This window comes from Carcharodon carcharias, chromosome 5 (genome assembly GCF_017639515.1).
Source record: "Carcharodon carcharias isolate sCarCar2 chromosome 5, sCarCar2.pri, whole genome shotgun sequence".
Lineage (NCBI taxonomy): Eukaryota > Metazoa > Chordata > Chondrichthyes > Lamniformes > Lamnidae > Carcharodon > Carcharodon carcharias.
The window spans coordinates 91396032-91419726 of record NC_054471.1 but is presented as its reverse complement, the minus strand read 5'-3'; the positions used below and the strand labels follow the sequence as shown (position 1 = coordinate 91419726).

General features: G+C 43.6%; 1 protein-coding gene across 1 annotated transcript in view; it reads left to right on the top strand.

Annotated features, from left to right (window-relative positions):
- tpo (thyroid peroxidase) overlaps positions 1-23191 on the top strand; it is an 83758-nt gene extending 60567 nt beyond the window's left edge. The window contains exons 9-11 of the mRNA XM_041188152.1: positions 13504-13712; positions 19161-19331; positions 23028-23191. Coding sequence (XP_041044086.1) covers positions 13504-13712; positions 19161-19331; positions 23028-23098 — 451 coding nt within the window. The 3' untranslated portion in view covers positions 23099-23191. The remainder of the gene's footprint in view (positions 1-13503; positions 13713-19160; positions 19332-23027) is intronic.
- The last annotated feature ends 504 nt before the right edge of the window (positions 23192-23695 follow it).

Genomic DNA, 23695 nt, shown 5'->3' with positions numbered 1-23695 from the left:
CTCCTCAAACTCACTGGGGTAAATGATGTCGGCCGTCCCTCCTCCAGTCTGCAATTTCTCGCAACTGTCGTGCACCAGCTTGGCCTGTATGAAGAATAAAGAAAGGCATATGTTGAGAAGGGATGGAGCAGAGATTGGGTGAGATGCATGTTCCCTGTGTGTGGGTGAGTCCTCCCCAGAAGAGCCAGAGGACGGAGTGCGAGCAACATGATAGATGGGATGGTGGTGATGTGAAAGTCTCGGTGAGAGAATGAGTGTTGATATGTGTCCCCGCTAATGGTTGCATGAGATCCCTGAAGAGAATAGCCATTTGAGTGCATGATACCATGATGAGAGTTTGATATTGGAAGGTGTTGAAGGATGACTTACTCTGGTGGAGCAAAGTAGATCATTCATCCTTTTCCTGCACTGGGTGGCTGCCAAACATCTCTGGTGGGCTGCAGAGAGTGAGATTGTGTGTTGGATGGGCCTTTCAATATGGTTCCCAAACATTTGAACCCGCCATCTGTCGGGCACACAAACCAGCTCCTGACCCGCTAAGTGATTCAGACCGATATGCACCTTTGCATAATTAATGAGCCTCCAAGCACAGAATCGGGTGCAAGTTCCTGCCATTTCGGATAGTGGGGTCAGCGCTGAGACCGAAACTGCTTGCCACCACACTTAGTCTCATTTATGGAAAATTCCACCCATGGTGTCATCAGTCCTATGCACTTGTGTAATGGTAACTAAACATGAACATGTATAATAAACAGTTATACCTCGTTGGAAGAAGGAAAAATATCTCTAAAAAGAAAGGGGGATGCCATCACTTTAAGGGAAGCATGTCATCTCTGTTCACATGTGCCTAGAATTAATAAATGAACGCACAATGTGTTTGCACAATCCCTTATGAACAATTGGTGCATTGATATCATTATAAAACACATGACACTATTATGCAGAACATCCAACATGCAGAAATGCTGATGATCAAGCTATTGGCTTATAACCTTTCCTCAATGTGCGAAAAAGGTTTGGGGGGGAACCTCATAAAAGTGTAACTTAACAAATAATTTATTCTGACATAGTGTCATTGACTTGTGAAATGGATCACTACTGAAACATATGCCAAAGTAGTTCATGAAAAATTGGAAGGACATTGAGTCAATTGCAAACATCTAAAAAATTGTTTCGGGGTGCAATTTGAATTCTACACATTTAGGGTGGAATTTTATGGACCATCCCACCAGCAGGTTTTCTGGTGCTGCCAAAGTCAATGGACTTTTGAATGGCTCACTGCATTTTATGGCCCTGTCCCTGCCACAACATGGCTGTAAAATTCTCCCCTTAGTGAAAACTAGACCAATTGGCAGTTTCAATTTCCAAGTTATTTACATGTCTTGGAGCTGCCAGGAGGTGAACATTCCAATTTTAACCTGCTCAAGTGAGCAAGCAGTCAGGGCAGTCACCCAAAACTGGCAGAGTCCTTTTATTATATTGGCATGTTATTTTAACTCATGGTTTTCCCACTGCACCAGTTTTCTTACCAGGTGAAGATGGTGGAGAGGAGGATCTGGGGCTAGAGCAGGCCCAAACACATTTTTTTTAAACTTTCCGAATGGTAGATCCTGAATTTGTGTGATTGTATAAGATGGGTCGAGAGGAGCAGCAGCCTGTTTGCATCACTCCCATTGACTGCAAATCACGATCAACCCACCTGGAGAGGTCAAGAGGAGTAGCAGTCCCCAAAAGAAAGTTTGGGGCTCCTTTGTCACAGAACCAACCTCCCTCTAGGTTGTGAGACTTTCAAAGGATGGCCGTGAGAGTTGATACGTCAGCAAGCAGACTCCCATCCATGTGATATTTTTCCCTCCTCCCAGTTAATAGCAGACTGTTGGGATTTAAATGAGGCTCAGGAATTGGCACTAATTAGGTTATTCAGACATCTCTAGACATTAGACTTCTTCCAAATACTAATGAAGGCCCTAACACTTGTTTGTTTCTCCAAAATTGGTCAAACATTTCACAAGTTCTGATTAGCTTTTCTGGCTCCACACCAGCATAATGGTAATCTTTAAAGTGGAAGCTGAAGGCTGTTGAAGACCAGGGGCTAAATTGGCTAACCCACAAAAATGGGTGTGGGAATTGTGAAGTGTAATTACCCCTTGCCTGTTGATTGGAATGCAAGTAGTATGCCAAATTCATGCTGCCTGCTTGTTGTAATGATGTCTGTGTGCAGTCAGTGCTAACCACACTGTTCATTGGCTGCATGCATCAGCAAAATTGTAAGTTCCTAGCACCACTTAAAGCGACCTTGCACCTCTTAAAGGGGAAGTGCATTGTGGCTGGGCCAGGTGCTGACAGTCTTGCAGGAAGTAAATCTGTCCTTGGAGAAGTGAGGAAAAGCACAAAGTGGCAGCAGGCTACATGGTTCTCAAATGTTATACTGGAGGCCTTGGTATCTGAGGTGGAAAGGAGGTGAGATGTCTTAATTATGTAGAAGGCAGGAGGCCTTCCAGACAAATGGTCAAAAGGGAGTGGGGAGCAGAATGCCATAGAGATCAGTGCCAGGATTCAAGCACTGAGAACATGAACGTGGTGCCATAAGAAACTCAATGACCTCAAACAAGTGGTCAAGGTGAATGAATTTATCTTCAAATGCTGTATCCTACCTACTGTTCAACTAGCCTCAACCACAGTTAAGATCACAACATCCCCAAAACTCACCTACCCACAATCTCTCTGTCATGAGCTACACCAAACATTCAAATGCTTCACTTCACCAGCAGACATTTAGCACTGTTCCAAGCTTCATGTCCACACCTGAGAGCCTGCATACTGCCAGCTATGCAACCATGATATCCACATCACCCAAAAATTGCACTACACTCACTGACATACTTCCTGCTACCTTACAGGACAAAGTGGTGCACAACCAGAGGCTAACCAGAGGGGACAGGTGCACCTTCATGCCCTGACCACCAACACCGCCGCCCCCCACCCCCCCCACCGAACATGGAGAAGATCATGCTGTTCAATGATGATAACATGGCCAGTAGAAGGGGGAGAACTGACAATGTAGATGGGATACCTAATCCTCCTTCTCATATCTCAATTCTTCATAATCCCATTTCACCATGATCCCACAACCTCTTCTGATTTACAAGCAGAAGATGGTGCAAACAAGCATCTCTGAATTTTCCTCTCTTCCCACTTCCATGCAGCACAATATTATACTTGTGCATTTTTCCTTTGAGATGCCCAAGAGGTGTAAACTGACCTGGCAGTGGATGAACACCAAGGAGAGAGTGATGATGAAGACACAGCACCAATATTCATTCTCATATTCACAGCTACCAGCTCAGATGCTGACACTGTGCATACCTTTGAGTATAGATTAGGAGCGAGATCTGCATGTGGTGAGACATTGGGCATGAGTCAGTTGTGTTAATTTATAAGCTAATACAGGTGGGGGTGCCCATTAGGTAATTACTAATACACATATGAATTATTGACTGCCCCTTTAATGGGCTGTCCCCCTGTTAATTTTTATTTTCTTTGTTTTATTGATTTATTGTTTATTTAAAAGAGTATAAATTATTGACATTGGTGGGAAGTTGTAAAGTTAGGAGTTATACATTTGTAACTAAATAAATTGTCAGGGCACACCGTCCTCAGAGTCTGAACTTTATGACCAGCGGAAGAACGAAGTGGATAGGTATACACGGGTTGTGTTTCTACAAAAGAGGAAATGAGGCATGAGCTTGGCATATCATTTTCTAACAAAAGTAAAATCAGAAGCAAAATATTTTCTGAGCTGGAAGCCTGTCAGTTAGATACTGAGGAAGGTTTGGTTCTTCCATTAGGTTTTAGGATGCAATTTGCCAGGAAGATGATCTATTGGTTGCCTACAAGGTATGGTTAGACTTTGATAGATTTTGAAAGATGGAAGATGGACAGTCATTCCATGGAATATCATGTACTTTAACAGACTGTATAAAAGATTGCAAAAATTCAATTTGGAGATTTCTTATTCAGTGCTCACATTTTAATTACTACATTGTGCTAATGTGCCATATATGGACAGGCTCCTGGTCTTAACTGAAGTTCAGTTCTTGGAATGAGAGTCCCTTTTGGCACAGATGTCATTGCCTTGAAAAAATTCCTGGGGAAGCATGCAACCTTTGTTGGCACAAATGAGCATTTGAAATAGTCCAGATACTGCACACAGAGGTCAGTACTAAGGAAGGGTTACAAACAGAGGGAATGTGGGTGAAAGCACTTTTAGAGGATCTGGATATTACAACAGATGGCAGGATTGGAGCAGCAAGAGTATGAAGTGAACTCAAGGACTGCTGGAGGAGAGTTAACAAATGCTTCAAATGTGACTCAAAGTATCTTTGTGCGATGAATCGCCCAAAGCAGAGCAGCGAGGTCCTCAAAGTGATGCATTACAGATAGAATTCAGGGGCTGAAGATGATGAAAATTATCAGTGTGAAGAAATTGTACTAGCCACATGAAGGTTTAATCTGGTGAAGAGTGTATTATCCATGGATTTGTTTAACTATGTGGTGTTAGAGAGTGTTTGCACCTTGACAGTGGAGGCCATGGATTGAATAGGTTATACAATGAAAGGAGGGCTACTGAACAGTCTGAAGGTAAGACAAGAAATCCTCATGACTTTGAAGGAATAGTGGCTTCCAGTAAGCCAGAGGGTAAACTGATCAGAGAGGCAGAACAAAAAAATTAGATAATTGGAATGAATTTGGAGTTTGTTCTGAAGTACCAGATAGGAGACAGCCAATCTTGTCACATAGATGGACTGGTCCTTGCAGATAGGACTTATAAGGCTAAAGCGAGGTTAGTTGCTCAGGTTTTGAAGAGTGACTGGATGATGCAGATATGAGAGTGGACTGTCCCATAGCGGGCAAAGTAATCCTGAGTCTTTTTATCTCTTTTGACCACATAGCAGTGGGAGTGCAGATCAATTGACATAAATGTTTATGTAAGGGAAAACATTTCAGAGAGAAATGTTTCTGAAACTACCTAAAGAGACAAGCAATCCAGGAGGGAAACTATGGAAACTAAACAAATGCATTTATTGTCTGAATGATGCCTCAAGGTTTTGATATTTCTCATTGAGACCTGTTTTGCTGAAAGTAGGCTGTGTTCAATTGAAAGCATGTACCCCAAACTTTTTACTGGTATAGAAAACTTTCAAGTGTCTTCATGATGCATATTGATGATTTCTTATGGATGGTACTGTGGAATGAAGGGAATGTTGTCCATTTGACCTTGGTCTATAGATGATCCTGTTAGCTTCAAAAAAGCTTCATGATATGTCATGATATCAGCATATTGTTGGATCTCTTGGGCTTTCTCTTCCCAGCACATGTCATTTTATCTTCCAGATTTGTTTTTGGGCATCAGCCTTGAGCTGTTGGAATGTTGCTTTCTTATTGAGACCATGGGTTGTTCTGCTAGACAATGAAGGCTGCTCATTTTTGTTCCAGGAGGTCAAATATTGCAGCATGTTTTTCATTGAGCCAGTCCTGGTGATGATGATGCTTGAACCCAATGGTCAAAACTGCCAGAGCCGTCTAAAGAACAAGGCCGAATGGATAACATCCCTTTCATTCAAAGTGTGGTATTTCTTTTCTTAATGATGACAATAGCATCCATCAATCCTGGAAAGGACATTTTGAACAACTCTTCATCCGTGAATCCACAGTGACAGCTGATACTCTCCAAGCTATTCCCCAGTACCCTGTAATAGAGTCCATGGATGAATCACCATTGATGGCAGAGCTGCAAAAAGCAATCAAATGGATGAAAAACAGCAAAGCCTAAGGTCCCAATGGTATTCCAGCTGAGGTCTTCAAAGCTGATGGGCTTTTGTTCATATCAAGACCCCATGCACTCATTCTACAGATTTGGGAGGAAAAAGAACTCCCACCAACTTCAGGAATGCAGCAGTTATAACCACTTTCAACAAGGGAAATTAATCATGCTGTAGAAATTGTCAAAGTATTTCTCCCTTTTCCATTGCAGGTGAAGCCCTGACACATATTCTATTCAATCGCCTACTTACCGTAGCTGAGAAAATCCTCCCAGAGATACAGTATGGCTTTAGCCCTTCCAGAGGAGCCTCTGACATGGTCTTTGCCAGACAAATCCAACAACAATGTCGAGAACAACATCAGGAACTCTTCATTGCATTCATCACCTGACCAAAGCATTTGACTCAGTAAAGCATGAGGCTCTGTGGATTATGCTCCAAAGATTTGGATGTCCAAGAATCTTCATCACAATCATGCAGCTGCTTCATCATGATATGACTGCATCTGTCTTGAGTGTGAGATCTGAACCAGACACCTTCAACATCCAGACCGGTGTCAAACAAGGCTGTGTGATAGCCCCCATACTATTTATGATCTACCTGACAGTTACTTTTCATCTCATCAAAGATCAAATACACTCTAGTGTGAGTATTAAATACCAGCTAGATGGAAATCTCTAATCTTAGTGCCTCCATGCCAAAACTAAACTGACACCATAGACATACATGATCTACAGTTTGCAGATGATTGCAGTGTCTTTGCCCACCCTGCACCAGATTTGTAAGCCACTCTTGATCCCTTCAATGCTCCATACAAGAAACTTGGTCTGTCCATGGATGTTGCCAAAACAAAACTTATATATCAACCCACACCTGGTCCGTCAAATGTTCCACCTCCCATAAATGTTGAAGGAGAGGCTCTGGAATATGTTGAGTGCTTCCCATACCTTGGTAGCCACTTCTCTCAAAAGGCCACCATTAATGAGGAGACCCAACACTGGATCAGCTGCACCAGCTCTGGCTTCTACAAAGTATAGCAGTGAGTGTTTGAAAACAAAGACTGTTGAAAATCAGCAAAAGCCCTGGTGCACAAAACGGTTGTCGTCACACCTGCACTGTGACGAGCCCTCAACTGTGTATCAGCAACACGTAAGAGCGGTGGAGAAACTCCATCAGCAATGCCTCTGCTGCATCCTGCAGATTCAATGGGAGGACCATCAGACAAATTCCTGTGTCTTTCTTGAAGACAGCTCCACAAGCATTCAGGCAAAACTCCTGTAAAATCAATTGCAACGGACTGGACACATTGTGCAGGAGGTCGAAAAGCATCTCAGCTCCCAAATGACCATCTGTTACAATCCTTGACCAGACTCCGGGCTTGGGGGGAGATCTGGTTAGGGACCAATAACATTTTGTTTAAAGTAAAGAAAGTTTCTGATTTGAGACACCTGCTGTTGGAATAAAGCCACAAGATCCCACGGGTTTGTACAAACAAAAACAAAATTTATTAAACAAGTTCAGAAAGATAAAACAATTTATAATATGTATCTTATACTCTAACATTCATGATAACAATGAGGTACATGTGAATTAACAGACAAACTGTGGTTGAACACATCACAATACAGAGTAAATGACAGACACAACCCAGACCGAGTCTATGGAATTCTTAAGATATCACCCAGACATTAATCCCACTGTGAGTCAACCAATCTCATTCAAACTCTGTTTTTCACACGAGGGTTTCCAGTCTCCAACTTTGAAGTTCCTGCCTTGGAATTCTTTCCAAACGTCTCTCCCACTCTGACGGCTTTAACAATGCCCCACTTTGCAGGGTTGCAATCTCGCCTTCAGAGATTCCTCCTTCTTGGATTCCTGAGTGACTCAACATTAGCTCACAGGCACACTATGCTGTGCGAAACAGAACACCACTGCTCCAAATGAGTAACTTTTCCCCAACGGCCATAGTACAGAGTCAGTCTGCTAAACTGCAGCTGTTTCTTTAATTTGGAGCCTATTACTTTGCTCCCTTCTTTTAACTTACTTAACAGGGCCCATTTCTGTCCCCTTGCCTGTGACATTTCTTGGCTAGCAGACTGCCCCAAATTATCTCTCTGAAGAAGAGTTGTTCACTGACCCTTGAACTGTTCTGGGAAGCTAGCAAAATGCTCCTAAAGGGTCCCACCTTATTACTAGGCAGGAACCAATGTACTCCACCCTGCTCTGGCTGCATGAGATCCACCAGAGTCACTAATTCAGCTTGGGAGGTGATGGCAGTGGCAGTCAGCGGCACTAGAGCACAGAGGATGTCAGTGCAGGAAGAGATGAGTGGTCTCATCTGTCCCACCAGAGTAAGCCAACCACCTCATCACTCTCAACTCACTCACAAACCCATCACATATCCATAGAGATCTCACACCTCAAGGGACAACACCCCTAACTCTCACACACACCCTCACATCTCCATCAGGCTTATATCCCCTGGAGCTCGCATCCTCATCCTGTCCATGGATCCACTCACCACACAAACATTCCATGCTGTGTCATGTGTCTTGCTCACACTCTCTCCATCTGTTTCCATAGAGAAGAAGCTGGCTCACAACAGCAGGGACAGGTTCCAGACTGGGGATGGAGTGGCCCACATTGGGCCCCTCATTCACTTTGAGGAGTGTGTCATCGCACTGACTAGTGAGGACATGGATCCTGTCTTCGGCGACAGTGAGGTCAGCGGCGAACACCCACGTGAGGATCCAGCACCATATCATCCCTCTCTCAACACAACTGTGAGTGCTCAATCTCCTGCTTTTGACTCTGCTGCCATGCATTAATTATCTCTACTTTGGTTCACAGAGGGTTCTGCGAAGCGACAGACACCCTCAATTAGCCTGTCCCTCAGCTCCATCCATGTCCTCGCCTCCAGCCAAGAGGACACCTCCTCCATTGAAGAGCTGAAAGTAAGCAACCTGGAAGACCCATCACAGCGCTTACCCACACCCTGCATCAGCGCAGAGACACACATCTTGATGGGACCGAGATCTAGAGCAGGCCCGGGTTCACAATCTGGTGGCCACTGTATGGACTCGTGTTCGCAGAAGGAAGAAGCAGCCAAACTTCCCAGCACTTGGAAGACTGCTGGGGAAGAGGCATCTGTGAGGTCTGAGTCAGATGATGGGCCTCTGGATTCAGCCTTCGAACTCATCATGGAGAGTTAGCAGAAAGCGGGTAAACATCACACAAAGCTATCGGAAGTCCTCAACAGAATGGCACACAAGTCAGAGAAGTGCGTCCGCCTGCACTGTGATGAAGTGCTGCCCAGATGTGCATGCATAGAGGTCTCCATGAGAAGGATGGTGGATGCCATGGAGACCCTACTCCAGCAGAATGCGAAGGTGCGTGCAGACCATCGCGGTAGTCATGGGCGAGTTCCTGCAGTGGCAATGCGAGAGGGTAACGGGCACATCGAACTCCCTCCAGGTGCTTCTTCCCCTCAAGGTGTCAGGCCCTTTGGCACCTGAAAGGAGGAGGAGCGGCAGCTGGACAGCCCTGGGTCATCCACTCAGGAATCTCAGCGGCTGTCCTCTCCCTCTGAGTCCCCTTTGCTTGTGACCCCCTCAACCTTTTCCTCTGTCACTGCAGAGGGAGCAGCTGGCCCACAGCAGGGCATCCAAAGCAAGCCTTCAAGGTTTCGGCTCTCCAGAGGATGCACGCCAACACCATCTGAGGCAACAGCCAAACATTGCACAGGGTATCTCCAGCCCGCTTGCAGATGTTATGGCAGAAACTAGAAGAAGCAATAGGCCTAGAAAATTTAAAATTTCTGATCACAAGTGGTTGCACAGGTGAACACATTTTGTCCCTTTATAATCAGAAAATATATTCACTTTCACTGAATAATGTGTAATGGTGTCTTTCAACTTCATTTACAGGCTTCATGAGTCCTCCATTTACATTCACCCCCAAACCCCCAAATAGCAGTTCAGCTGTACACAGCTGGACTACGAGTGATTCTGGAGGGAGAAGTGTGTGTGCGTGGCAGGACGTTTCGGAGCCTTGTGCAAACACTCTCCCACATTGGCGGAGCCTTCATCCATCACACTCATCTCAGTGGCTTGAGCATTTTCAATGCTGCCTGCTGGGCTTCTCTTTCAGTCGTCCATCTGAGCTGACCTGCATCTCCACCCACCCACTGATCGCACTTCGCTCCACTCAAATTCAACTTGAGAAAAATGGTAGTTGTCATGTTTCTGCTCAGCTCCCCAATCCTTTCCCTTCTCCCAGTCACCCATGTCCTTTCCCCTATCACTGTTGACTCCCCTGCATCACGTTCCATCTCCCCACCATCAGCTACCAACCAGAGCCCTTTTCTTTCCAGGTTGTCTAGGTGAATATGTACATTCCCTACCTTCCAGAAAATCCCACCCCCATCCACATTGACCTCCCCAACCTCCTCCTTCCCACCCCGAGTCCCCACCAACCAATCTCTCCATCCCTCTACTGTCACACTTTCACCCTCCCACCCTGCTGGCTCACTCTGCTGCCTCTCATACTCACGATTCCCTTCTACCATGCCCACCCTCAGTTCACTCCCCAGGAGGCAGTCATTGACACCACAGACCCCTGCCTTGCACTTTCACCTGGACATCGCTCCTTACTTCCTCCTCCACCGTTGTTCCACCCTCCACCCTTATGCCTTCCCCCCTCCAAACTCCTTCCTCCTCCCAAACTCCTTCATCCCCCCCAAATTCCTTCATCCTTCCAAACTCCTGACCCCCTCTGATCTTCCCTTACACCTTCCTCCCCCTTACACTCTCTTCCTCACTTTCCACATTCTTCCCATTGTACCATCCTCTCCCTGTGCTTCCTCCTCCCCCTCTCAACCTCAACCTCACACTCCCAACATCTTCAGTAATCCCCGCCCCACAAGCTCAGCCCCCCCACACCTCTGTTGCCCCTCCCAATCTTACCCTGCACCAACATCTTTGTCCCCCTTCTCCCAACCTCACACCCCTTTGGCACACCTTTCTCTCCCAGTCAAAACTAGACCTTCCTCTCCCTTCGGGGTGGGGAGCCCTGTATACCTTCCTCTCCCACTCACAGCTGGACATTCCTCTCCACCCCCTCGCCGATCACCCGTAGCAGCCGATGGCCAACACTGTGATGTTCCGAAGCAGATCCGAGACATGAACGGAGACCTCCCACCTTCCGTGAGCTGCTTTGCATGGAGCCATGTCCATGAGAATCCATCCAGTATGCCATGGATGTTCCTCCAGGGTTCAGTAGCTGTAAGGCTCCAGCATCATCTTCTCCTTGGAGGTCTGTGATCTGAGCGAGGCCCTAATTATAAATCCTGACTTCTGCACATCACATGTGTTCTGGGCCAGCGTGTTTTCCTGCCACTGTAACGGTAAAGCTAGTGTGGGGGGAATGATTCCGGTCGGGCCTTACTTTGCAAACCATTAGCGTGATGCAAACAGGGTTAACGCCAGCCTCCAGCAGGATCGACATTCCACTATGGTAGACACCATCGGATAACCCCGCTGTGCTTTCACATCGGTGTGAAACCGATTTTTGGCCTTCTCACCATGCTGTTGCACTGCCACCCTGCCCACCATGATGCCTGATGTCAACAGGGCTGGAAGATTCCAGCCTAAGGCTGAGTAAAGATTGACTTCTGGTCTCCGCCTTCACTAACTAGCAGTAAGAAGTTTATTAGGCTGCAGGGCAAGGGACATTGATAGTGCAGGTGCCAGCTCACCAGAGGATGGTGTCACATGCAGGTCCCGCTGCAGAGGACTCAGATGAGGACTTTAATGGTATAAGCATACAGAGTAATGCTGATTTGCATACACAGCGCTTGATGCATTAGGAAAACTTCCAGAAAGCCTGTGACCAATGTCAAGGAGCATGGAGCAGCCCAGCATCAACTTGGTACAAGGCTTTGCACAGAACTTGCCAGCTCACAAGATTCATAGAACCCCCATCCTTTCCAGCATGAAAGTGATGGCCAACTCCTTTCGCACACCAGTGGACCCAATCATAATGCAGCATCTGATGGCCAATGTCATAACTGCCATTACAGCACAAGCAACAGCCATGTGACTGCCCACATGCAAGTGCAGAGGCATGTGAAAAAGGCAGGACAGTGGTACTAGGTCATAATGCTCATTTGGAGAGCTGGTGCAGGCACGATGGACAGAATAGTCTCCTCCTGTGCCGTTAAAATTCTGTCATTCTGAATTTAGCTTGTTGGCATGCAATCTCAGGCTCTGACCATTATGGTTGTGGATTACAGTGTTCTAAAGCACATGCTATGTATCACAGCAGTCCAGCAGTCTGTCCCTCAACAAGGTGGTGGTGGGTATGATTCCTGGTAGAAAGGTATGCGCACACTTTGGACACCATTTTGGTTCTTGAATGACATGTGCAGCACCCAAACAATAGCTGCCATCAGTCCAATTTCACACCAAAGTTAAGTAAACATTTGTTAACTTACCTGAATGTGATGGCATTGGGCAATGAAATGCCCCTCCTGGCTTCATCAAGACCCCCAGCTCACAGTTTCACAGTCAAGCGGCCCGAGGATCAGTTTCAGGAAATCACTGGGCCAGCCTTTTCCAACACACACTGCACCACCTGTTTAACACCTGTAGTCAAACACTAAATAGAATCTTGAAAATATGCCTCAGGTAACAGAAGAATCTATTATTGATTCCTGAGAAGTTGCTGAGGATTCATTCCTTATAATTTTAGTGTGATGCCATGTATAATCTCATTAAAATCTGAATAGCAAATCATGGAGCTGTAAAGTTCTTTGGGACACTGTAAGGCATGAAAAGCACTATATAAATATATTATCATATTCTTTATACTCCCTATATATTCTATATCATTTTCCTTTTAGCCACAAGAAACAATATAATTACAGATTCATCACATATTAGTTCAGCCAGTAAAGTTCTCTGAGCATGATGCAGTTATTTCTCATTAAATCCCAGTGTTTTCACTTCCACTATTTTATCTGCAATTACATTCCATGTATTAATCATTCTTTGAGTGACTTCCAGTTCAGGATAATACTTTTAAAGATATTTTACAAATCATCAACAGAACTGTTGTTCAAGAACATATCCCCAGTCAGCTTGCTTCTGCTTGCATTTTAGTTTAGCTGGTCTCTGCTTATCCTGCAGCATAATTCAGCATTGAGGCTTTGCAACAATGGAGTTTTATCAAAATGATGCATTGCACCATGTATTTAGGTATCTGGTTGCCTTTTCTTCTCCGACTGACAGCTCCCTGCAGAGTCCATCAACCTTCTGCCCTTCTTGTGCCAGTAGTTCAACCTTGTGTGTCAGTGCACGTCAATGCTTAATGATTGCTTTATAAATCGTTATAAGCCTCCCTGCGAAACGGCCAAACTGTTAGTGCAGCTTACATAACCAGAAGTGCTGCTCAAAGCCTGTCACATTGATCGCAATATAAAATGAACAACTTTGCTATCTGGCATATTATGAAAGTAGCGGGAGACTAGATGGTTTGAAATTGGATTCAGATGGCAGCCAAGTGTTCAGCTTTGGTGCTTGTGATTTCTGTCATCATCTGAAACCTTGCGAAATTAAAAAGGTTTTGCATTCACTTCTACACTGTGCTAATAATGTAATGAAACCTGCTCTTTGCTCCTCAGGTTTTGGTGGGAAAATCCTGGTGTCTTCACATCAGCTCAAAGACATGAGCTTTCCCAACATTCATTGTCTCGTGTCATTTGTGACAATACCGCAATCACTGAGGTGCCATTGGATGCTTTCCGATTAGGGCAGTTCCCACAACATTTTGTACAGTGTGATCAAGTTCCAGGGTTGAACCTTCAGGCGTGGCATGAAAATCCTCAACAAGGTACATTTAATGTTGCAACATGCAATCCCAGGCCCTGAGATTGCCTGCCATACTGTCATAAACGTCACAAGGGCAGAGAAAGTCCAGCTGATCAACTGGTGGGAAATATTAAAATAAAATTGAGCTTACAATGTATTAACAATGCATTTTACGCCCATAGAACCAGAGAAGTTTACAGCACCCTTGAAGTCTTATTTTTCAAGCTTCTGTTTAACTCCTTAAATTCCTTTTGCAGGATCTCAAACATAATTCTACTTTTGTCATAAGTCTTCCATGGGTCATGGCGCTGGCTGCCGTCTCTTCATTCATAGAATTCTTTTCAGCCAGTCCATGATGTCCTGCACCCTGACACCAGAGAGGCAAGGTATCATTCAGGGTTCTTTGTCACTACTGGAAAAAAAGCCTAACTATTCCCCTGGCTAGAATCTGCCACTGCTACCATCCTTTTGTGGCCTAATTGCCTTTAAACTCCATGGGTAGTCCTCTACTCCATGTTGCTTAGGAAAGCCCTCCACTGAGGTACTGTCCGCCTCACAGTTGTTTCAACGTTACTGCCAATTTTTTATAGCTGATGCCAACTTATTGCCTCTTCTTTCTCACTCTGCTCTAATATATTTAACATTGCAGGCGGCAGGGACACCTGCCTCAAATTAGTTAGTTCCCCTTTAAGTATGTAGATCAGACTCCGATCATCAAAGCTTTATCTGCTATATTGTAGACTTAATAAGACAGGTGACAGTTTTTGTCTACTTGCATTATTTATTCGATATGAATAATCAATTAACCCTTAATGTGCCTTTGATAATCTTACTCCTTGAATTTGCTCTTCCTCTGGGAGGCATCAATGAGTTTGTTTACAAACAGCCCCTTCCTGGTTGATGTGGATAAGAATGTCAAAGATTGAACAATACACGTTATTATTATGCCAAAGGCATTTGCAATGTTTTAACTTAGATTTAATACATTGATTTTTAACAGGAGTGCCAGAAATTATCTAATCAAAAGACTTTACTGTTCTGTGAGCTATGCATTTATTTCTGTTATTGAAGATACTAATTTCAAACAGATATTGAAATAAAAGTTAGTTGATTTTATAAACCATAGGTAGGAGTGAAGAAAATATTATAGCTACAAAGGTCAAAACTGAACATATTAAGCAGAGGAAGACCAGGGGCTGCAGGGCATTATAAAGGGAGAGGGCAAACAGACTGAGATTGCGGTACATATTGGTACCAAAGACATAGGTAGAAAGAGGGATGAGGTCCTGCAAACAGAATTTAGGGAGCTAGGAAAAAGATTTAAAAACAAGACCTCAAAGGTCTCTGCGCTAGTGAGTGTAGAAATAGGAGGTTAGTCCAGATGAAATCGTGGCTGGAGAGATGGTGCACGAGGGAGGGCTTTAGATTTCTGGGACATTGGGACCATTTCTGGGGGCAGTAGGACCTGTAAAAGGCAGATGGGTTGTACCTGATCTGGAATGGGACCAACATCCTTGCGGGGAGGTTTGCTTGTGCTATTGGGGAGGGTTTAAACTAACTTGGTAGGGGGATGGGATCCTGAGAGGAGGTTCAGCAGGAGGAGATGCACAGCCAAAATTAGAAGAGAGAGTAAGTGAGTCTGGAAGGCATAGAAATTATAGGCCAGTTAAGGCACAAGGGAGTTTGGCAAGGTTGGATGGTACATATTTTAATGCAAGGAGTCTGACGAAAAGGCAGATGAGTTGAGGGCACAATTTAACACATGGAAGTATGATGTCATTGCTGTCACAGAGACATGGTTGAGAGAGGGGCAGAATTGGCAACTCAATATTCCAGGATGTAGGGTCTTCAGGCAAAACAGGAAAGGAGGTAAAAGAGGAAGGGGTATTGCAATATTGATCAAGGAATCAATTACAGCAGTAAGGAGGGATGACATCTTAGAAGACTCCTCAAATGAATCCATATGGGTAGAACTGAAAACCAAAAAAGGAACAATCACATTTCTGGGACTGTACTTTAGGCCCCCAAACAATCAGAGAGAAATAGAAGAGCAGATATGTAGACAAATTTCAGAGAAGTGTAAAAATAATAGGATAGTAATAGTGGGGGATTTCAACTTCCTCAACATTAACTGGATTAGTCATAGTGTGATAGGTTTAGAGGGAGCAGAATTCTTAAAATGCATCCAGGAGAGCTTTTTAAGTGAGTACGTAGAAGGTCCTACAAGACAAGGGGCAGCCCTGGACTTAATTTTAGGGAATGAAGCCGGGCAAGTGGTAGAGGTATCAGTGGGGGACCATTTTGCAGATAGTGATCATAACTCTGTTAGATTCAAGGTTGTTATGGAAAAAGACAAAGGTGGGCCAGAAATCAGAGTTCTAAATTGAGGGAAGGCCGATTTTAATAAGATCAGATATGATTTGACCAGAGTGGACTGGGAGCGGCTACTTTTAGGTAAATCTGCGTCAGAGCAGTGGGACTCATTCAAGAAGGAAATAGGGAGAGTACAGTGCCAACATATTCCAGTAAAGACAAAAGGTGGGACCAACAAATCCAGGGAACCCTGGATGTAGAGGGATATACAGGATTGGATAAAAAGCAAAAGGGAGGCTTATGGCAGATACCGAGGGCTCAAAACAGCGGAAGCCCTAGAGCAGTATAGAATGTGTAGGAGGGAACTTAAAAAGGAAATTAGGAGAGCAAAAAGAGGGCATGAAGAAATATTGACAGGTTAAATAAAGGAAAATCCAAAGTTATTTTACAAGTACATTAATAGTAAGAGGATAACTAGGGAAAGAGTATGGCCCATTAAGGACCATAGTGATAATTTGTGTGTGGAGCTGGAAGATGTAGGTAGGGCTCTAAATGAATATTTTCTGTCAGTGTTCACAAGTGAGAGGGATAACATGGTTATGGAAATCAGGCAGAAGAATTGTGATATAATTAAAGAAATTAGCATAGAAAGGGAAGAGGTTCTAAGTGGTCTGTCAGACTTAAAAGTAGATAAATCTTCAGGCCCTGTTGAAACGTATCCCAGGCTGTTGAGTGAGGCAAGGGAGGAGATGGCAGGGATGCTGGCGATAATTAGGAGAGCAAAAAGAGAGCATGAAGAAACATTGACAGGTAAAATAAAGGAAAATCCAAAGTTATTTTACAAGTACATTAATAGTAAGAGGATAACTAGGGAAAGAGTATGGCCCATTAAGCACCTCCAGGAGAGGTGCTAGAGGACTGGAGGACAGCTAATGTGGTACTGTAATTAAAGAAAGGATGAAGGGAACTATAGGCCAGTCAGTCTAACTTCAGTGGTGGGGAAACTATTGGAAGCAATTCTGACGGACAGAATTAATCTACACTTGGAGAGGTGGAGATTAAGCAAGGGCAGTCAGCATGGTTTTATTAAGGGGAGGTCATGTCTGACCAATTTGATTGAATTTTTCGAAGCAGTGACCAGGTGTGTAGATGAGGGCAATACATTTGACGTAGTCTACTTGGACTTTAGCAAGGCTTTTGAGAAGGTCCCGCATGGGAGACTGAAAACTAAGTTAAGAGCCCATGGGATCCAAGGTAATTTGGTAAATTGGGTCCAGAATTTGCTGAGTGGCAGGAAGCAGAGGGTGTTGGTCGAGGGGTGTTTTTGTGACTGGATGCCTGTGTCCAGTAGGGTTCCACAGGGATCGATGTTGGGTCCCTTGCTGTTTGTGGTATGTATAAATGATTTAGACTTGAATGTAGGGGGGTTGATCAGTAAGTTCGCAGATGACGTGAAAATTGGTGGGGTGGTAAATAGTGAGGAGGATAGCCTTAAATTACAGGAGGATATAGATGGGCTGGTCAAATGGGTTAATCAGTGGCAAATGGAATTTAATCCTGATAAATGTTATGTGATGCACTTGGGCAGGACAAACAAGGCGCAGGAATACACGATGAGTGGTAGGATCCTGGGAAGTACCAAGGATAAGAGGGACCTTGATGTGCATGTCCACCGGTCCTTTAAGGTAGCAGGACAGGTAGATAAGGTGCTTATGAAGGCATATGGGATACTTACCTATATTAGCAGATGCATAGAATAGGGAGGTTATGCTGGAACTGTATAAAACGCTGGTTAGGCCACAGCTAAGCATTGCATGCAGTTCTGGATTCCACATTATTGGAGGAATGTGATTGCACTAGAGAGAGTGCAGAGGAGATTTACCAGGATGTTACCTGGCTGGAGAGTTTTAGTTATGTGGAGAGATTGGATAGACTGGGGTTATTTTACTTGGAGCAGAGGAGAATGAGGGGGGACATGATTGAGGTGTATAAAATTATGAGGGGCATAGATAGGGTAGACAGGAAGGAACTTTTCCCCTTGGAGGAGGGATCAATAACCAGGGGGCATAGATTTAAGGTAAGGGACAGGTTTAGAGAGGATGTGAGGACGATTTTTTTCACCCAGAGGGTGGTGGGAATCTGGAACTTACTGTCTGAAAGGATGTTAGAGGCAGAAACACTCATAACATTTAAGAAGTATTTGGATGTGCACTTGTGATGCCATGGCATACAAGGCTATGGGCCTAGTGCTAGAAAACGGGATTAGAACAGTTAAGTACTTGTTTGACTGGCGTAGACTCAATGGGCCGAAGGGCTCTTTTTGGTGCTGTAGACCTCTATGACTCTATGACCAGGGACTGAATTTTGCCGTCGATGAGCAGGGGGTGGGGCCTCGCCAACACGCAAAATGACGCGGGATGACGTCATCCCACCCCATTTAAATCTTCAGGAAGGTGGGGGCACAGCAAAATCAGCTGTGCACCCGCCGACCTGTCAATGGTCAATTGAGGCCATTGACAGGATCATTAAAACAATTAAAGGACCTGCCCATCCAACCTTAAGGCTGGTGAGCAGGCCAGGAGCCCCCGGCGGGCAATAGAAAAAAACATGAAACCTCATCCACCGGCGGGATGAGGTTTCATGTAGGGTTTAAAAAAGTGTAATAAATTTTCAGTGAAGTTTATTAACATGTCCCATCTCGTGTGACATTGTCACATGAGGGGGACATGTTAAGGATTTTTTTTCTATTTTTAATGTTTATACAACTGTCAGTGATCTCTCTGAGGCAGCAGTTAGCCTCAGGGAGATGTGCACTCTTTTGTGCGCATGCATGAAAGAGTGCACTTTTATTTAGGGAATCCCCCCACCCCGCCCCACCTGCATAGGAAGCGCATAGCGCTTCCCGCCGGGCATCACGCTGGGCATGCCTTAATTGGCCCACCCACTTAAAATGATGGCAGGGCACGCTTCTCTGGTGGGATCAGCGGATCAGCTCCCCTCCCATCGGAGATTGCATCAGGCCCACCCGCCCAGTAGGCAGAAAATTTTGCCGCAGGTTAAAAGTGGTGAGTGAAGATGTTATTAGAAGAATTTGCTAGAAGAAATACTAGGTGAACTTGCTTGCTGTTTTTAATATCTCCGATTTCTATGCTTTTAGTTGGATCGTGTGGGCCTCCACCACCAATAGAAGATGGAGCGTTTGTGCTATGCACCAGCTCTGGACTATCCATCATTTCATATGTTTGTCATCATGGTTTTCACTTGTTTGGACCAGAGGAATTGATCTGCAGTGTCAAGGGATGGAGCAGTGATCCACCAGTCTGCAAAGGTAATGATTAATATCTTAGAGTTTTAACTGTATTCAGTCATGTGAAATAATCAGTTGTTGCATCCTTTCTGTACCTTACATTGATATGATCTGAATTCACTATAAAGTTTTTTTTTATTTGCAGGATTATTGATCTTTTCAGTCCTATTTTTCTTACTCAAAACATTAAAGTATTTGACTTTGAATGAATTACAATTTTTTTTTGATATAATGATCTACACCCAACAAGAGCAGAGAAAAGCCTGCAAAATTTCATTAAATAAACTAAAAAGAGGTGGTGGAAATGATTGAATGTTGTACTTCTGAAATACAATATAAATCATCATTAATTGTCTAACAGCATCTGTGGTGAGAAAGAAAAAGAGTTTGTGTTTTGAGTCTATATGACTCTTCTTCACTCTGTTTTTCTCTCTCCACAGATGCTGTTAGACCTGCTGAGTTTATCCAACATTTTCTGTTTTTGTTTCAGATTTCCAGCATCCACAGTATTTTGCTTTTATCATCATTAATTGTGTTCCACCGATTGTTTGATCAGTTTTCTAGAGTTCATGTTTTTCTCCTTAATGTACAATTTTATTACGATGTCAAAAACAATATTATTAGTTGTACTGTACAAATGATCTTAATACCATGAAACCATCTGAGCTGTGCTCAATTCATAAACATCTTCATCCTAACCATAATGGAGCCAATGCACCTGAGTGCGAAAGACACTTACAAGCAACTTCAGACAAAAAATGATGAGTCAACAATCATACATCGCCTACTCCTCAGGTGCCCACCGTCATAAATGCCAGCAACTGGATTTTCATGGTCCTGACTGGGACAAAACTGAGGCAGGACCAGGAAAAAATGGCCAATGGCTCATTGAGAGCCCAGCCACCATAGATTTCTGGTTATTAAAGATATCAAGGGATATTGGGATAGTGTGGCAAAATGTCGTTGAGGTAGAAGATTAGCCATGATCTAGTTACATGGCAGAGCAGGCTCAAGGAGCTGAATAGTCTACTCTTATTGCTATTTTCTTTGTTCCCTACTTCCCTAGCCAGAATATTCCTGTGTAGCTAGGACACTGTCAATTGCCCAAAAATGTGAAAGATATGCCCTATCTACAAAGATCCAGGATAAATCTAACCCAGCTAATTACCATGCTATTAACTCCTCCCAATCATCTGTAAGGAATCATAATTAGTGCCATCAAGTACATGTTTTTCAGTAATCCTCTAGCGATGCTCAGTTCAGTTTCTGTCAGAATCACTCAACTCCAGTCTTCATCACAACTTTAATCTGAGCATGGATTCCAGAGCTGAATACCAGAGAAATGGGAACAGCTATCTTCAACACCAAAGCAGTATTCAGATGATCATAGGAACAAAACTGGAAGTCAGTGGAAGTCAAAAGGAAAAATTCCTCAGTGGCTGGGGTGATACCTGACACAAAGAAATATGTTTGGCAATATTAGAGTTCCTCACTGAAGTGCACTTGGCTTAACTGTTTTCAGCTACTCCATCAATTAATTTATTTCTGCCATAAAGTTGGTTGTTAATGATTCCTGGGGGAGGTGGTGGTGTAGTGGTGTTGTCATTGGACTAGTAATCTAGAGACCATGGATAATGCTCTGGGGATCCTGTATTCAAATCCCACCACAGCAGATTGTGAAACTTGAATTCAATAAAAAAAAATCTGGAATTAAAAGTCTAATGATGACCATGAAACCATTGCTGATCGTCATAAAAACCCATCTGGTTCATTAAGTCCTTTAAGGAAGGAAATTTGCTGGTCTGGCCTACATTTGACTCTGGACCCCACAGCAATCTGGTTGGCTGTGAAATGGCCTAGCAAGTAATTCAGTTCTCAAGGGCAATTAGGGATAGGCAATAAATGTTGGTCTAGCCAGCAACACCCCTATCCCATGAATGAATTAAAATAAAAATTCCACGAAGTTCAGTTCCACTCAAACACCTCTGATAATAGTTCAATATCACAGAATTGTTACAGTGTAGGAAGAGGCCATTCAGCTCATTTTGTTTGCACCAGCTCTCCAAATGAGCAACCCCCTTCATGTCATTCTCCGGCCTTCTCCCCATAACCTTGAACATTCTTTCTTTTCAGATAAAAGTCTAATTCCCTTTTGAATGCTTTGAATCTGCCTCCACCACACTCTCAGGCAGTGCATTCCAGACCTTAACCACTCACTGCATGAATTAGGGTGGAATTTTCTGGCCCCGCCCACAGCTGGGATCACCAGTCATGCCGAAAGTCTTTTGGCTGGGCCACCGAATCTCCTGCAGCGGGTCCAGCCACGACAAGGCTGGAAAATCCCAGCCTAAGCTTTTTTCTCATATCGCTTTCTCTTCTTTTGCCAGTTGCTTTGTATCTGTGCCCTTTCGTACTTGATCCTTTCTCGAGTGGGAATCGTTTTTCCCTATCTATTGTATCCAGACCCCTCATGATTTTGAATATCATTATTAAATCTCTTCTCAATCTTCTTTTCTCTAAAGCAAACAGTCCTAACTTCTCCAATCTCCCTTCATAACTGACACCATCCTTGTGAATCTATTCTGCACCTTCTCCAGTGCCTTTACATCCTTCCTAAAGTGTGGCACCCGGAACTGGACACAATAGTCCAGCTGAGGCCAAACTAGTGTCTTAAATTCAACATTACCTCCTTGCTCTTGTACTCTATGCCCCTATTAGTAAAGCCTAAGATATTGTATGTTTTATTAATCACTCTCTCAACCTGTCATGCTGTCTTCAATGACTCATGCACATATACACTCAGATCCCTCTGCTCCTGCAGCCCCTTTAGAATTCTACTTATATTACTTAAGACTTTGAAGCAATGCAGATTAGATGAGGTGTGGAAACTCTGTTAAGACTAGATGGAAGATCTCTCCCATCTAAATATCTCTCCCTCATGGCCCACCCAGAAGGAAAAACATTTCAGACTAGTACTCTTATTTCCCTTTTACAGGTGTTTCATTTTAAGGTATACAAGACCAGTTTGGACCAGCCTTCCTATTTCCCAGTTTTTACTGCTTTTACCTTCTGCAGTAGGTAAGAGCAGTGTGCAAGTGAGGTATATAAATCAGGAGGTCCTAGGTTCAGTCTGAAGTCCCTGTCAAATTAACCAATCACAGAAAATCAACTTCTCAACATTACTCCCAATTTTGGGCGTCAAGCTCTGATCGAAGCCTGAACTGATATTAAAATGTGCCTATCTACAATGGCTGGGTTTAGCAAATTGCTGGCTGGGATTGTTGAAGAGATGACGATGGCAGAGAAATATTTAGAATTAGAGGTGGTGATGAAGACAGGACTGCTCTGCATGCACACACTTCATCTTAAATGAGCAGCAGGGACCAAGATTGAAAGGCCATCATTGAAAAAACTGCAGCCTTGACATTCCCTACTCTATTGACTAATGGTAGAAGCAGGGCAGCAGGAGATAGCAGTGAGAGATCAGAGAAAGCAGATCTGAGTGTTGTGCTTTGAATAGCTATAGTACTTGAGATATGTCTCTTTACTGTAGATATGAATGAATGTGAAGATGCTACCAGGCCTGCTTGTCACTGCTCTGCAACCTGTGTGAACACAAAAGGAAGTTATACATGTATCTGCTCTGATCCTTACATCATTTCAGAAGATGGACACAGCTGCATTGGTAATATTCTCTATCACTAACTATTTCTCTAGGTGTTGTCATTGAAAGAGGAGCACACCGTTCAGATTTCCCTGCCAATAAAACTACTGCACCTACATCATGAATGAGGATTGAGTCAAGAAATCGTAGATACTGGAAGATCCTACATCACCATGTTAGTGAGAATAATGTTATGAAATAAACTCATTTCACTGAAGCAAAACAACAGAGGACTAAATGGTTTAGCAAGGATAAATGGAGTATTATAAGGATAAGGAAAGATCATTCAAATGTGCAAGGAATTCGGAAAGAAAGGGTAAATTACAAAAACAAATCAGAAAGAAATCAAGGGGAGTATGTAATATAAAATTGTTGAGAATATGAATAAACACATTTTCCCATCCGAATAAATATACAGTAAACAAAGGGGTCAAGGAAAATACTGAACCCTTAATGGCAGTGGGAAACTGGAATCTAAGAATCTAAGTTACCTCATATATGCTATTGCCTAGGAAAGAAACAAGAACCTGTCTAAGTTAAATTTCCACCAATGACAAAACCAGAAAATGTACAAATAACAAAGGATATTTACCTAAGCAGATTAGGTGCTGTTTGAATAGTTCTGAATCCAGAATGCACATTTAAGAATATTTATGATGATGGGGACATAGACTAGTGAAAAGGTAACTAACATTGTCTTATAACAGCATATTTCAGAAAA